The 15,993-nt window shown below is 35.5% G+C and overlaps 1 protein-coding gene across 1 annotated transcript in view; it reads left to right on the forward strand.

Annotated features, from left to right (window-relative positions):
• Nucleotides 1–15,993, forward strand: part of LOC131524658 (protein unc-13 homolog C-like) — a 169,715-nt gene that overhangs the window by 38,915 nt on the left and 114,807 nt on the right. Inside the window, 2 exon segments of the mRNA XM_058751895.1 lie at nt 4,429–4,656; nt 8,277–8,418. Of these exon segments, the coding sequence (XP_058607878.1) occupies nt 4,429–4,656; nt 8,277–8,418 (370 nt within the window).

Raw genomic sequence — 15,993 nt, forward strand, 5'->3', positions numbered from 1 at the left:
GCATTTACTAAAGCATTATTAAAATCAAAAGTTGTGTCTGTTAATATTATTTAATGGACCTGAGATAACATTAACTAACAATGTATTTTTATTAACTAATGTCAACAAAGATTAATAAATGCAGTAACAAATGTCTTGCTCATTGTTAGTTAATGTTAGTTAATCTATTAACAAATGAATCCTTATTGTAAAATAAAACACTTCACTGCATGAATTAAATTAAAGCTGCTAAAGTTATTCAGCTTCTCCTGTCTTTTGTTGTTTGAACATGTCGATATCTCAGTAGCACTGCTCTTTTTTATTATTTTGCAGTTAGTGGTAAATTATGCATCAATTATGCAAAAGAAAAAAGTGATTTTGTGTCGTGTTCCACAATCACTGAATCATGAAAAGCTGCAGAAACCGAAAAACACTCCACAGCTACTCTTTAGCATTGTAACAGTGAGTTTTTCATGGGCGAACACTCATTTTTCTTCAGAAAATGTAAGTCTGCTTTATCACGTTGCAAGCCCATAAGCAGTGCTCATCATTTTGAAATGCCTTTGTCTGTCTGTCACATCGCATGGCAGCTCTCGGCTCTGACGGTTTGCTTTCGGCAGCTGTTTGTTTTATTGTTTCTCTGGTATGCCATTTAAACAGTTTGGCACTAAGAGAATAACTATTTTCTCTTCTGTAAGACGCAAGTGCGCAGCGCAATGCTCTCAGACGTGCGCTAAAGTCAGACTGTGGCTGAGATATATGTGATGGAGTTCCCTAGTAAACCTCACAGATGTGGCCGTCTGCCAAAGACACAAATGGGCCTGTACAGAGAGAGATTTATTAAACGAGCCATCAAACCCATCATATTTAGAGAGTGTGTGTGTGTGTGTTTAAATGTGCGTTTGGTTTGGCTTGTATGGTATGTGAAAGAAAAAAACCTCTGTCGTTTTCAGATCACATTTGGGGCGAGACACCAGTAAACTGTTTCTCTCAGTCACGCTGTTTTATTTCCACTTCCAGCGCCTCTTGAACACTCTTATAAAGCTTTCGCTTGGTGTTTATGCTTCTCTGAATGAATGATTCATTTTAACAGGGTGCCGAGAGATACAGTGAGTCATTTGTACTCCACTAAGTCATCTAGATATGTGCAATATTACATATACTTCAAAATTAACTAGACTAAATGGCTATTAGCTCTTAAAGGGACTATATATATATATATATATATATATATATATATATACAGGTGCATCTCAATAAATTAGAATGTCGTGGAAGAGTTCATTTATTTCAGTAATTCAACTCAAATTGTGAAACTCGTGTATTAAATAAATTCAATGCACACAGACTGAAGTAGTTTAAGTCTTTGGTTCTTTTAATTGTGATGATTTTGGCTCACATTTAACAAAAACCCACCAATTCACTATCTCAACAAATTAGAATATGGTGACGTGCCAATCAGCTAATCAACTCAAAACACCTGCAAAGATTTCCTGAGCCTTAAAATGGTCTCTCAGTTTGGTTCATTAGGCTACACAATCATGGGGAAGACTGCTGATCTGACAGTTGTCCAGAAGACAATCACTGACACCCTTCACAAGGAGGGTAAGCCACAAACATTCATTGCCAAAGAAGCTGGCTGTTCACAGAGTGCTGTATCCAAGCATGTTAACAGAAAGTTGAGCAAAATCAAGCAAAATCGATTCAAGAGAATTTGGGTGAACTTCACAAGGAATGGACTGAGGCTGGGGTCAAGGCATCAAGAAACACCACACACAGACGTGTCGAGGAATTTGGCTACAGTTGTCGTATTCCTCTTGTTAAGCCACTCCTGAACCACAGTCAACGTCAGAGGCGTCTTACCTGGGCTAAGGAGAAGAAGAACTGGACTGTTGCCCAGTGGTCCAAAGCCCTCTTTTCAGATGAGAGCAAGTTTTGTATTTCATTTGGAAACCAAGGTCCTAGAGTCTGGAGGAAGGGTGGAGAAGCTCATAGCCCAAGTTGCTTGAAGTCCAGTGTTAAGTTTCCACAGTCTGTGATGATTTGGGGTGCAATGTCATCTGCTGGTGTTGGTCCATTGTGTTTTTTGAAAACCAAAGTCACTGCACACGTTTACCAAGAAATATTGGAGCACTTCATGCTTCCTTCTGCTGACCAGCTTTTTAAAGATGCTGATTTCATTTTCCAGCAGGATTTGGCACCTGCCCACACTGACAAAAGCACCAAAAGTTGGTTAAATGACCATGGTGTTGGTGTGCTTGACTGGCCAGCAAACTCACCAGACCTGAACCCCAGAGAGAATCTATGGGGTATTGTCAAGAGGAAAATGAGAAACAAGAGACCAAAAAATGCAGATGAGCTGAAGGCCACTGTCAAAGAAACCTGGGCTTCCATACCACCTCAGCAGTGCCACAAACTGATCACCTCCATGCCACGCTGAATTGAGGCAGTAATTAAAGCAAAAGGAGCAACTAACCAAGTATTGAGTACATATACAGTAAATGAACATACTTTCCAGAAGGCCAACAATTCACTAAAAATGAATGTCTTATGAAGTATTCTAATTTGTTGAGCGAATTGGTGGGTTTTTGTTAAATGTGAGCCATAATCATCACAATTAAAAGAACCAAAGACTTAAACTACTTGAGTCTGTGTGCATTGAATTTATTTAATACACAAGTTTCACAATTTGAGTTGAATTACTGAAATAAATGAACTTTTCCATGGCATTCTAATTATAAAACCATTATACTTTCATTATAAAAGTAACTGATTACCAGGGAAAATAACTATTGCGTTACTTTAAAAAAAATGTTCAAATGTCAAATAACTTTGGATGCCCCCAATATTAAATATGTTAAATTAATGAAATGGACACTAAAAAGAATAAATTATTATTATAAAACATTGTACATTAATCTACACTATTTATCTACTGACACTTAGTATCAGTCAGTCAAGCATTATAATATAATATTATGATAATTTAATATTATATGATGATAGAACTTTAGTTATTAGAATAACCAAGTGTATATTTGTCATCAATATAAAACGCACTAAGGATTAATGAGCTGCTGGTTTCATGAATATTAATCACGTTGTCTGCGTTCGCTCGAATTGATTTGCTGAAATCAAAACAGGGACGATAATAGGTGAGCGCCAGCCAATGAGATTGTCGTTTGCGCATTAGTTCCGCCCACTACCAGAGAAACCGGCAGTTCTTAAAGGCTGAAGAATTTCAAAGGAACTCCGTTATTTTGACAGGAAAATACAACAAAGAATATCGTTTACATGTGGCGCGTCACTTCTGCATGTTATGAAAGACTCTCTCGCTCTGTATCTTTCTTTGCGTGCGTGTCTGTGAGAGAAAGCGAGGCGAGCCGTGCGCTTCACACTAGAGTTTACGGTACGTCAAATACAGCTACACTGCAGCATCCATTCAGATGAACTGAACAATTAAATTCTAATAATATAATATAGTAACGCCACATTTTATTGTCAGTAACGGTAACGGCGTTGTAACGGGGGAAACAGTAATTCGTCTGATTACTCGTTACTGAAAAAAATAACGCCGTTATTCCCATCACTGGCTATTAGTGACACCGGTGGCCGTTGAGTGAACTGCAGTCAATATGGTTAAGTTCTTTTTTGCTCATCACTTAGAAGTAATATTTGAGGCTAAAGACAAAAAAGTTTGCGAGACAAACTTTAGGTTGGCTTGAGAAAGCCTAGCCTGAAAGTTTAGATAGATAGATTAGATAGATGTTGATAATCATGCTGCTAGCATGATTTAGCACATTGATAGTATATTTTTAACATGATTAGCATGTTAGCACGATTAGCATGTTTCTAGCAACGATTACCATGTTGCTAGCACATTGCTAACATATTTTAGCATGTTGTTAACACGATTTAACGTATTTTTAGCATGATTAGCATGTTGTTATCATGTTGCTAGCATGATTGCCATGTATGTTGTTAGCATAATTGACACGTTGCTAGCATGGTTTAGCACATTGCTAGTATGTTTTAACATGATTAGAATTGTGGTTAACATGTTTTTAGCACGATTAGCATGTTTTTAGCATGATTAGCATATTGCTAGCACATTGCTAACATATTTTAGCATTTTGTTAACTTGATTTAACGTGATTAGCATGTTGTTGGCACATTGTTAACATATTGTGGCATGCTGTTAACATAATTTAACATGTTTTAGCATGGTTAGCAGGTTGCTAACATGATTGGCATGTTGTTGGCATGTTTTCTGACAAAACTGTAGGTGCTTAGAGGTACGTTTATGTACATGGAAATAATTAGAATCCAGTAGGATGCGTTTTTCGATAACTTGCATACTATTTAGGTCGGACAGTGTGCAAATTGTAATGGCAACTCATTATCAGCAGCGATAATGTAAGAACACATGTACTGTAAATCACTCTGCAGGTGCTGTGGAGAAGAGCTCAAAACACGGAGCCGAAGACAAAACCCAAAACATCATCATGGCTATGAAGGAACGGATGAAAATCAGGGAGAAGAACCGGCCCGAGGTGTTCGAGGTGATCCAGGAGATGTTTCAGCTCTCGAAGGAAGATTTCAACGCTCACCTGAAGACGGCCAAACAGGCTGTGCTGGAGGGAACGTCCAAGTGGTCTGCCAAAATCACCATCACAGGTGAGCAATGAGTGAATCTAACATCACCCAACAACAACATGAACATATTTCACACTAAAACCAAAATGAGAATTAGCTTAATGATAATGTCACAATGCATGCAAATGTTAATGTAGGCTTATATGAAAGCAGACTTATATACATTTTATATTTCTGAAATATTTTATATAAAAGTATTATTGCTATAGAATTATATGAAATATACATAATTATCGATTATAAATTATACAATTTTTATTGTGGCAAAATTACTATATGATATAATTATATTTAATGTCATTTTTAAAAATCAAATTTTATATAAAATATGTAAAATAAAATAAAATAAAATTTATATTTAAAAATGGGATTTTTGGGGATTAAATATGGGCAGTATGTTCTTGAACATTTTAATTGTATTTTATATTAATTTGTATTCATTCATTCATTCATTATATTCATTATTTGTATATTATATTTACATAGTACATTTTATATAATATATACTATAAAATGAGAAAAATATATTAAATATATTATTTTAATATTTTATATTAAATTATTATTATTCTGAAGAACAAATATATATATTTTCTTTGAATTTTTCTTTTAATAATTTATTATGATTATTGTAATAAAATGTAACATTTTATACAGATTTTATATAAAATATTTATTGTATTTTATTTATTCATGTTTTTGGTTGGTGTTAAATATGGTTATATTATATAGTTGGTGTTTCACATTATAAAATGAGAAAAACAATATGTGAAATATATTGTCTGAGCATGTTCTCAAGTTTCATTTTATATTAAAGTTTTTTCTTTCTTCAGAATATTATATATATTATTTTTTCTTTAAATTTTTCTTTTAATAATTTCTTATTATGATTATTATAATACTATATTATATTAATGTAACAGATTTTATATTAAATATTTTTTTTATTTCTTAGTTTATTTATTAGTTAGTTGTTGGTGTTATATATAAGTTTCCTGAGATTCACTCTTGTGTCTGTCTGTGCGTCTCTATGTCTGCGACCGGAAGAGACCCTACAGCGAGGAAATGCTGCTCAGTTTAGTTTGGGAAATGTGCCGAGAGTTTTGCTTGTTTTCTGACAGCTCGAACCGCCAGACGACTGCAACCATCTGCTGCGGACAGAAACGTAGGCCGTCACAGCCGTTTCTCTGAGTCATAAAGAAGCGTTTCTGTCCATCTGCAGATGCACGTCCTCGCATTGCTTTGTTTCAGTCATATTTTATCTTCCAGAAGTCACTGTATTAGTTCAGCTGCCTGCAGGTAAAGTTTGCTCTGTGTGTCCGTATCAGTGATGCTCCTTCACCTGACTTTGAGGGTCAACAGAGACCGTGAATTATTGCCAAGCTTGCAACGCTGCCAGAGTGTCAATAGAACACAGAGAGAAAAACAGCTCTCTGCTTTAATTTATCCTGGCGTACGATCGAATCTCCCGTTTTGGAAAGTATTCATACAATGATTTATTTATTAAGGGCTTCATAAACACTGGCCCCTGTGAATTCAGATTTAGTTTGACTGACGCATTAACCAGGTGACCGTACACTGCAAAACATTTTTCTTCTGTTTCTGTCTTGTTTTGCAATAAAATGTCTACAATCACATGGACTAACATCCATAAAATTTTTCCTTGAGATGTAAACATTACCACTTGAATTACCTTTATTTTATCAAATTTGATCAAACTTCTTTTCTTAAATAATAAATGTATTTTTATTTCCCGTTGGCAAATTGTTTTTGTTTTTTTCCTTTCTTTTTTTAAGTATAAATCAAACAACATTTTCTGTGGTTTATTATGTAAGCCTGCTTTCTCCACGGAATTAAAAATATTGGTAATTGCGACTTTTACTCTCACAATTCAGACTTTTTTTGTAATTGGAAGTTGCATATCTTGCAAATCTGAGAAAAAAGCCAGAACTGCGAGATATAAACTCAGACTTTTTTCTTCGCAATTCTAAGTTTTTATCTTGAAATTTATACAGTTTTTCACTGAATTCTGTTTATGTCTTGCAGTTCAGTTTTTTTTTTTTTTTTGCCACAGAATAAAAAATAAAATAAAAAAGGTAATTGCAACTTTTTTTTCGCATAATTATGACATTTTTTCCTGAGTTTATATCTTGCAATTCAGACATTTTCCTTAGAATTATGAGACAAAAAGTCACAATTACTATTTTTTTTTAATTCCGTGGCAGAAACAAGCTTCCATAGATTATGCTTAATGCAAGAAAAAAAACTATTTGCCAATGGGATAAGAACAATAAACTTAGTTATATATCATTTCTATAAACAATGACTTCTAAAGTACTTCTCAAAATTTTAATTTCTCAAGTATGTTTTAAAGATATTTGGATTTATTTAACAAGAAACAAAAACATAATAAGAGATTTGTTTTGTTTTTGTTTTGTTTTTTGCAATACAGAGATAGATTGTTGTGCCATGAGCCAAAAAGCAATCTAAGCGTCACTGTGAGACATACTGACGTGACACGAATGTGTGAACGCACCTCTGGAAACACACACAAACACTCAGAGACGCCGTCCTTCTTTCATTCCAGCTAAACTATCCGGACTATATTACCCTCTTCAACCAGCCCGGTGACATTGCACCAATCTCTGTCTGTCTCCAAGCCCAAGGATATATGTTCCCTGAATAATTTAGCACCCTGCTCGTTCATAATTAATGAGACGAGAGCTTCCTGTGAACTACTATTGGCTCTGTGACGAATGGCATCCCCATTGACTGATTTCAGTGCCACTCAGGCTACACACTGCTTTTATGTTGTATTATTGCACATTCGTCTGTTTTGAATTGACACTTTAGTTATTAATGGTGCTGTACAAACACACTGGACATGACTGATGTTCAAGGATGTATTGTGGTCCTACCCTGAAAAAAAATTGCTGTAGAAACTATTTTCACTTAGAAATTGATAGTACATTTCACAAATAAATAAAGAGAAATGGCAAGTAACGCGTTGAATTAAACGTGAATTTTTGAAGTAAGAGGAAACTTACTACTCCACTAATCTTATATTAAATATAATATCTAATCTAATATATGTATATATTTTTTTTTCTTTTTTTGATTGTATAAAGCCCTGAGCCAGTGTTAATTTTCGTATCATTGAGATGCTATTTACCAACATTTTCACATAATAAATTACAATGTTTGAATTTTTATCTTTATATATCATAATTTTGCAGATTTACAAAACTAAACACACATTGTGTGTTTTTTAATGCATTTCTGTCAGCATCAGTATAATGCACTCAGAAGCCTCAGTGCAGGTAGTTTCTCTTTTCTTCAGTCATTGTTCTGGTCATTCACTGGCACCAATGGCTGGCAGTTTTACATTGTGCAGTGCTTTGTTTTCTGGTTTCAGGACACTGCGGGTCTCCAAGCTCAAGGACTCTTGCAGTCAGAGCACTGGCCTCATCGGTCCCGGCCATAATCCATCCTTTTCAATGCGCTTTATATCTCTTTGTGTACTAAAACAAATTTCACAATGTTCAGTTCTTCAAACAACAGCATTTAATGTTGTTTAGCTTGCTTCATGAATGCCCAATTCACAAAACGTTGTCTTTTTTCTGTCTTTCTTATCTTTCTAGTTGTATGTGCTCAAGGTTTGCAAGCCAAAGACAAGACGGGCTCCAGCGACCCCTATGTCACTGTACAAGTGGGAAAGACCAAACGCAGGACCAAAACCGTTTTTGGCAATCTCAACCCGGTCTGGGAGGAAAAGTTCTTCTTGTGAGTCTCACAGAAATCAGATGTGTTTTCTGTTTATTTACCTTCTGTGTTGCAACATGCATCTAACATTGTGCTGATGGTAAGGGATCCAAGTTGATCTGGATCAGTGGTTCTCAACTGGTTTTGCTTTAGGAACCAGATTTTACACCGGGAATCTAGTGCAGTGCAATCAGCACAGTACTCATTTTAATACAGAAGTAAATAAAATTAACCTTAAAATCATTATCATTTTATATTAAAATTAAACGATAATAAAATGATTTTAAAATAAATAAATAAATAAATTATTTTTAAATATAAAATAAAATATAAAAAATAATATATTTTATATTTTATTTTAAAATATATTTTGTATATATAAAAATAATATATTTTATTGTTTATAATTAGTCATTTTGAATTATTTTAATCATGCTGTCTAACATTTTGTGTTCAGCACAAACTATGTTTATCATGACCATTTTTATGTTTGCTAATTAGACTCTCTTTTAGCAAATTTAGATGCAAAGTCTTTGACGCAACAACAAAAGATTTGTTTTTGTTTTTCTCTCCTCCCTTTCAAAACTTGAAGCTTATTTATATGCATTTTAATTATGCATGTTTCTATGGCCTGTTGGATTTTAATATTGGCATTCAGCTTTGTTTTTTCCCTTGTTTCCCACGACCCATCAGAACAGACCCGAGGCTCATTTTTAGGGCATGACCCACCAGATCCACTGCTCTAGAATATCACGCTCTCCGCATGAGCGCCGATTAAGGATGAAAAGTTTTTTATGAGATTATTGGACACTCTTATGCAGTGAAGCTTTTTAAAATTAGGTTGAACTCAAAGGTCAGAGATGCAGTTTCCATTTCACAACATTTCTGCCACTCAGTCACAAACAAATGTTCAAATGGCATATGAATTATTCAAAGTAGCCTTTCATTAATTTGACATTTTCTGTAGAGCCCTTCCATTACGAGTGTGAATATTTTTTTGGTTGATAGTAAAAGGAGCTGAAAAAGCTCTTCGGGTCATAAATGAGGATTAATGGAAATCATTTGTATTCCCGTTGGCTTTGTCATGCTCTCATGGGACTGTTTCGTTTCATATTTCTGATAGCCTATCCTTGAGGCTTCTGCAATCACGGGGTGTTGTGTTATAGTGAGGCTGGACTCACTGTCTACATTCATAATCCTTTGTTAGGATTTGATGTTTCTGATGAAGCACAAAGCCAATATATCAGAAGCCTGAAATCTACAGCACTCTTGACTGTGGGAATGTTGTACAATCCAGACAGAACTTTATTTCTTGTGCGGTTTGGCTGGAGGAACGACAGGAGGTTGTTCCTGATTGTTAGTTGCTCTTTTCAGTTTTTGCTGAAGTCATTATGAGATCCCTGAACTCAAATGTGTCCATCCATGGATGGTTGGATGGATATATGGATAGATGGGTGAGTGGATGGATGGATGAATGGATTAATATATGGATGGATAGATGGATGTATGGATATATGGATGGATAGTTGGATGGATAAATATAAGGATGGATGGATGGATGGATAAATTGATAGTTGGATGGATGGATGGGTGGATATATGGATGGATGGACAGATGGATGGATAGATGTAGGGATGATGTATGGATGCATATTGCATAGTTGGATGGATGAAAAGATGGATTGATGGATGTATGGATGGATGGACAGAAGGATGGATGGATATATGGATGGAGGGATGAAAGGATGGGTGGGTGGATGGATGAATGGATAGACGAATGGGAAGTTGGATGGATGGATGGATGCATAGTTGGATGGATGAAAAGATGGATTGGTGGATATATGGATGGATGGATAGATATGGGTGGAGGGATGGATGATGGATGGATATTATTAATAGATGGATGATATTTGGATGGATAGTTGGATGGATGGATGAATGATGGATTGATGGATAGATACTGTATATGGATGGGATGGAGGGATGAAAGGATGGATGGACAGATGGATGGATGGGTGGGGGGATGGATGGATGGATGGATGGATGGATGAATGGATAGATGAATGGGTAGTTGGATGGATGGATAGTTGGGTGGGTGGATAGATGAATAGATGGATGGAGGGATGGATGCATAAATTCCTGTGTTGAGGCAAATCAAATTCAAAATTAATGCTCATTATTCTAAATGTTTCCATTTTTTTTAGTTCAGAATATTTCTGTTTTTCATACTAAAAGTAATTTTACATCACTGTAATCATGGTTTAAACACCAAATTATGTGCTTATTTTTGGATCAAATACTATACACAACTACTCTGCTTTGCTTTACACCATTAAATACAATTTTATTTTTAAATAATTTTGACTAGTTTGGGGTGTGTCCTGCTCTGTATTATTGCATTACTTCATCGCTGTCACGGGTGAATAACCTAAAGCAGTTATACATCAGAATCACAGTCATTCACACCATCTGGTGAGCAAACAGAACAAATGCTCTGAACCAAGTGAAACAAAGCAACTCCAGTCTTTCAGCCTCCTGTTAAATAAGAGAAAACATCGCTTGTGCTTTGAATATTAAAGCGCTGAATCCCGTCGCAGATATCGGCCAGAGCGATCTGCTGCTGTATTGAACTTTAGCTGTGTTGCTGCTGTGAGGAAGATTGCTGGATTATTAGAGCTACAGCACATCTTATATGACCCCTAATCCTCATCACCCACTTTAATTTTCCTTTTCAATCTGAGTTTGCGAACTTAATCTTGAGAGAAATGCCAACCTCTGCCTGTGGAGGAGGGTTTCTCATCTTTAATGGATTGTTCTATATGCTAAAGGCCACACAGATCTCTCTCTCTCATATACGCTTGCATATGTTTCTCCACAGTGGCAATATAGGGCATATTCTACATTGTCTTTGTGAACAGTATTCTAGACTAGATGTTTATATGTGACCCTGGACCACAAAACCAGTCTTAAGTCGCTGGGGTATATTTGTAGCAATAGCCAAAAATACATTGTATGGGTCAAAATTATCCATTTTTCTTTTATGTCAAAAATCATTAGGATATTAAGTAAAGATCATGTTCCATGAAGATATTTTGTAAATTTCTTACCGTAAATATATCAAAACTTCATTTTTGATTAGTAATTTGCATTGCTAAGAACTTCATTTGGACAACTTTAAAGCCGATTTTCTCAATATTTTGATTTTTTTGCACCCTCAGATTCCAGATTTTCAAATAGTTGTATCTCGGCCAAATATTATCCGATCCTAACAAACCATACATCAATGGAAAGCTTATTTTTATTTTTTTCAGCTTTCAGATGATGTATAAATCTCAATTTCGTAAAATTGACACTTAAGACTGGTTTTGTGGTCCAGGGTTACATATTTGGTATGTCTGTGTTTTAGGTGACAAAAGGTTCTAGCTGTTTGTTTGTTTGTTTATTTATTTATTCATTTATGTTTTATTTATTTGTAATAAAATGTATTTTTAATATTTTTTAAATATTAAATAGTCCTTGACATTAACTCTTTCCCTGCCATTTTCTTAGCTTTTTGTTCAAAATATTATTTATTTATTTATTTATTTTTCCTGAAACTTGCCCACATTCAGGTATTGATAAAAAAGAATGCATGAAGCTAGCATTAAACAGTTTGCTTTGTTTAAAAGCAGAGGCTTTGTTCTTTCTTTTGACATATTGCATGTTCAGATATTCATACAACAAAATATTCATGAACATTTTTTGAATGATCAAAAATGCTGGCGGTGGCTGGCAACTTAAAAAAAAAAAAACCCTGGCAGGGAAAGAGTTAAAAAGGGTTTAATACTCCTATTTTCTGTCTTGCTCTTTTTCTCTTTCCTTTTCTCTTACTTTCTCTTTCTAAATAGCTGCAGTGCTCATCTTTCATCTCATCATCTTCTTGATTGGTGGCTCCCATGGGATTGTTTTCTGATTGGTGCAGAAAGCAGTGGGAGAGAAGGTTGAATGTGAGGCTAGCAGACCAAACCCTTTAAATGGGTTTTCTATAGAAGCATCAACATAAACTTTCCCATAATGCTTAGAGGCCATGTCCTCAAGCTCCTGGGACTGTCAGATTTCGTCATGTCATGGCACGGTTCACTACTCTTGTCGCCTGTAGAATCAGTGCATAACTTCCTCTTTAAGCGCATGAGATCAGTGGAGGAAGTAAAGCGTGCATTACTCAGAGCACATCACTCTCATAGCAGCCATCAACACCCATTAACACTGTCATACCCTGCATAAGAGTGGTTCGGGTGAAATGACCATCGAACACCCCTAATGGATCCCACCCAACAACACTCAGCAACATACTTACTGATGCTTACCAAGACAAGACTCGCTATTACTGCTGCTCCTAATCAGCCTTAGACATCTGAACAAATGCATCATTAGGTCAAATGCACCGATTCTTTAGTATTAAGTTGCTAAAAAAAAAAAATCATAATAAGATTATATGTCTATTTATATAGTTTTTTTCTTTTTTCTTTTAAAGGACAGGACACACCAAGGGTTTCTTTTGTTAACCCTAATACAGTCTTAATGCAGTCCAATATTAAATTCATACTGTTAAAATAAGCTATATGAATAATTTAGCTTTAATAAATTGGCATAAAATGTGAAATACTACTTATATACTATCTTATATATTATATGTATTAAATGATATATATATATTGCAAAACAGATTTTGTTTTTAATTTTCAAAAATCATGTTTTTTATTATATTATCATGTTTTTATTGTGTTTTACTGTGTTAGTTAACTAGTATTTTTTAGTTGTTTTTTACCTAATCAAAATAACCCAAATGCAGTTTGATTGAGATTCATTGGAATGCATAATCAAAAAATATGATTTTTGAAAATAGTTTTTGCAAATGAACTCTTCATATATATATATATATATATATATATATATATATATATACTTATTTAATTATTCTATTCTATTCTATTCTATTCTATTCTATTCTATTCCAAGTTTTACTTGTGATTTTAAACCATCCTGGTTGAATTGAGCTCCTCCACAGGATGTGACAGGCCCTTGGGATGTGTTTTTTACACCCCTGGTCTACAGGACAGAGAGGAGAAACTGGGGCTGAAGAATATAGAGCTGAAACTGAGAAAGACACACACACACACATCTACAGTGAATATTAAAGAAGAGATCCCGCTCTCTTTCTGTTGTACAGTGTGTGTGTGGTCGACCTCGCGCTGGTGTGAGAAATGAGAAATGTGACAGGTAATTACATCCAGTCTGTGACTTACTTGAGCAGTAATGTATGAGGCCAGGCTGTATTGTGAGTACGGTTGCACCTAAAGGCCGCTGTTAGACACTACAAGCAGCGACGGGCCTGTAACCCCTTCAGCTGTGACTGGATTCACACTTAAACAGCCTCAAGTGTCTTGTCACTGTTAGAACACGCCCACCTTCTGCCATTGGTCGAGCAAAGGCATAGCTCCGCCCCAAACTCATGCCATTGGTTGATTCAGTGATGCAGCAACTGCCTGGTCAGGATATATATATTCATTATATTTTTATATTTATATTTATTTGGCCAATGTAACATTGCAGTTTCAGCTCTGAGTGAAACAGAGAGTGTGAAATCGCTCTGTGCATTTCTTCATGTAAAGCTCACGATAAGTATCTGAGTCTATAGGGTGATGAGAGGCTTCAGGAGAAGCTGGATCGCTGGATTTGGAGGGATTTATGCAGGATTATGGGGAAATGCATATTATGAGATGAGCTCTTAGTTCCTCTCACCTGTTTAAACTTTTTCAGAGACAGAGAGGCGTTAGAGAGATAGTGGAAGCCCTTTTAATTTGTTTTCTCAGGTTGATAGTCTGTCTTTCTCTGTCATAATAGCAGATTAAACGCATCAAACGATCTTCAAAGTAGGTGTTTTTATAACAGCTGATGAAGAGCTGCTATAAATCTCTCTGAAACCTTCTGTTGTGGTGTATTTTCTCTTCTCACCCCGCTTTTTTGCTGTTGGTTGTGAAACATGACGGCAGATGGAAGTCGATCTGTGATGTTGATTCAGTTCTCATTTGCAACTCGTCCACCTAAAAGTGTGGCTAGTCTCATTTGCATAATTTCTGGATTAGCTTTAAACCAAAACTTTCTTGTGCTTTCAAGCAAACTTCAAAGAAACGCAGAAACTGGGCTCATTTCTCTCTTTAAAAAATAATACATTTGGTTTCAGATTGAGTAGCAGACTGTTAATGAGGACACTCTGTGCTGTAGTAGCCACTGCATTGCTATATTTGAGGATTTGTACATTTGCAAGGCTTTTTTAATACTTAAAATGTCACTTCAGTGAATATATTACTCAACTTTTGCCTGCACAGATAGAATCCATTTAAGTGTAACTTAATTTGAATGCAATGTAAGTCGCTTTGGATAAAAGCGTCTGCTAAATGCATAAATGTAAATGTAAATGGTCAGTCGTTTTTGTGAAGAGATGTGTATTTCACAGCAGTTCGGTCTTTGACCTAAAGCAAAATGCTTTAAATATGACAACTGCTGAAGATTGGACTCAAGTGTGAGTTTTTGCCATTTTGTCAGTAAATTTCAAAAGACAAAAGGCAAAGAAAAAAAACATTAAATGTGTTTACCTTCACTCATTCATTTAGCCATTTATCTTTTACTTTCACTGCATGTTCAAAAGTTTGGAGACAGTTTTTGAATGAAGTCTCTTCTGCTCACCAAGGCTGCATTTATTTGATCAAAAATACAGTAAAAACTGAAATATTATTACAATTTAAAATAGCTATTTTCTATGTGAATATCTGTGCAAATGTAATTTATTCCTGTGATCAAAGCTGTATTTTCAGCATCATTACTCCAGGCTTCAGAGTCACATGATCTTCAGAAATCATTCTAATATGCTGATTCTGCTCAAGAAACATTTCTAATTATTATCAATGTTGAAAACAGTTGTGCTGCTTCATATTTTCGTGGAAACCGTGACGCATTTTATTTTTCAGGATTCACAGATGAATAGAAAGTTCAAAAGAACAGCATTTGTAATAGAAATTACATTATACATGTCTTTACTGTCACTTTTGATCAATTTAATGCATCCTTGCTGAATAAAATAGTTTACTAAGACCTGATCTCTCCATATAAAGCATAGTGGTCCAGGTTTGTCTGGCCCTCTCTGCGATCAGTTTTCACAAACTCTAAGCATTTCTGTATGTAATATGATGATATTTATATTTCCTCCTTAGGTTGGTGTCAGTCAGTGTGATTTGATGTGATGTGTGTCGGGGGCTGCGCTGTGAGGCTGTGGTGTGTTTCTGCATCTGTGAGTGACTGTCTGCAGGCGTAACGTCTGTCTGTGAGCCCGTCTCTCTCTCAATTCACTCCTCCACCGGAGAGACAGACATGAAGAAGGACCACAGGAGGCTAAGTGCCCTGTTTGGAGATTCAGTGGAGCATATGACCTTTAAAAGCAGTTCGGCAAGCAGCTCGCCACTCTTCTGGCAGCTTGTGTGTGTGTGTGTGTGTGTGTGTGTGTGTAGGGATTTTCTTGGCTATACTTTAGGGACTAAACTGTCCCTTGACGTCAGCTAAA

Source organism: Onychostoma macrolepis, chromosome 18 (assembly GCF_012432095.1).
Source record: "Onychostoma macrolepis isolate SWU-2019 chromosome 18, ASM1243209v1, whole genome shotgun sequence".
Taxonomy (NCBI): Eukaryota; Metazoa; Chordata; class Actinopteri; order Cypriniformes; family Cyprinidae; genus Onychostoma; species Onychostoma macrolepis.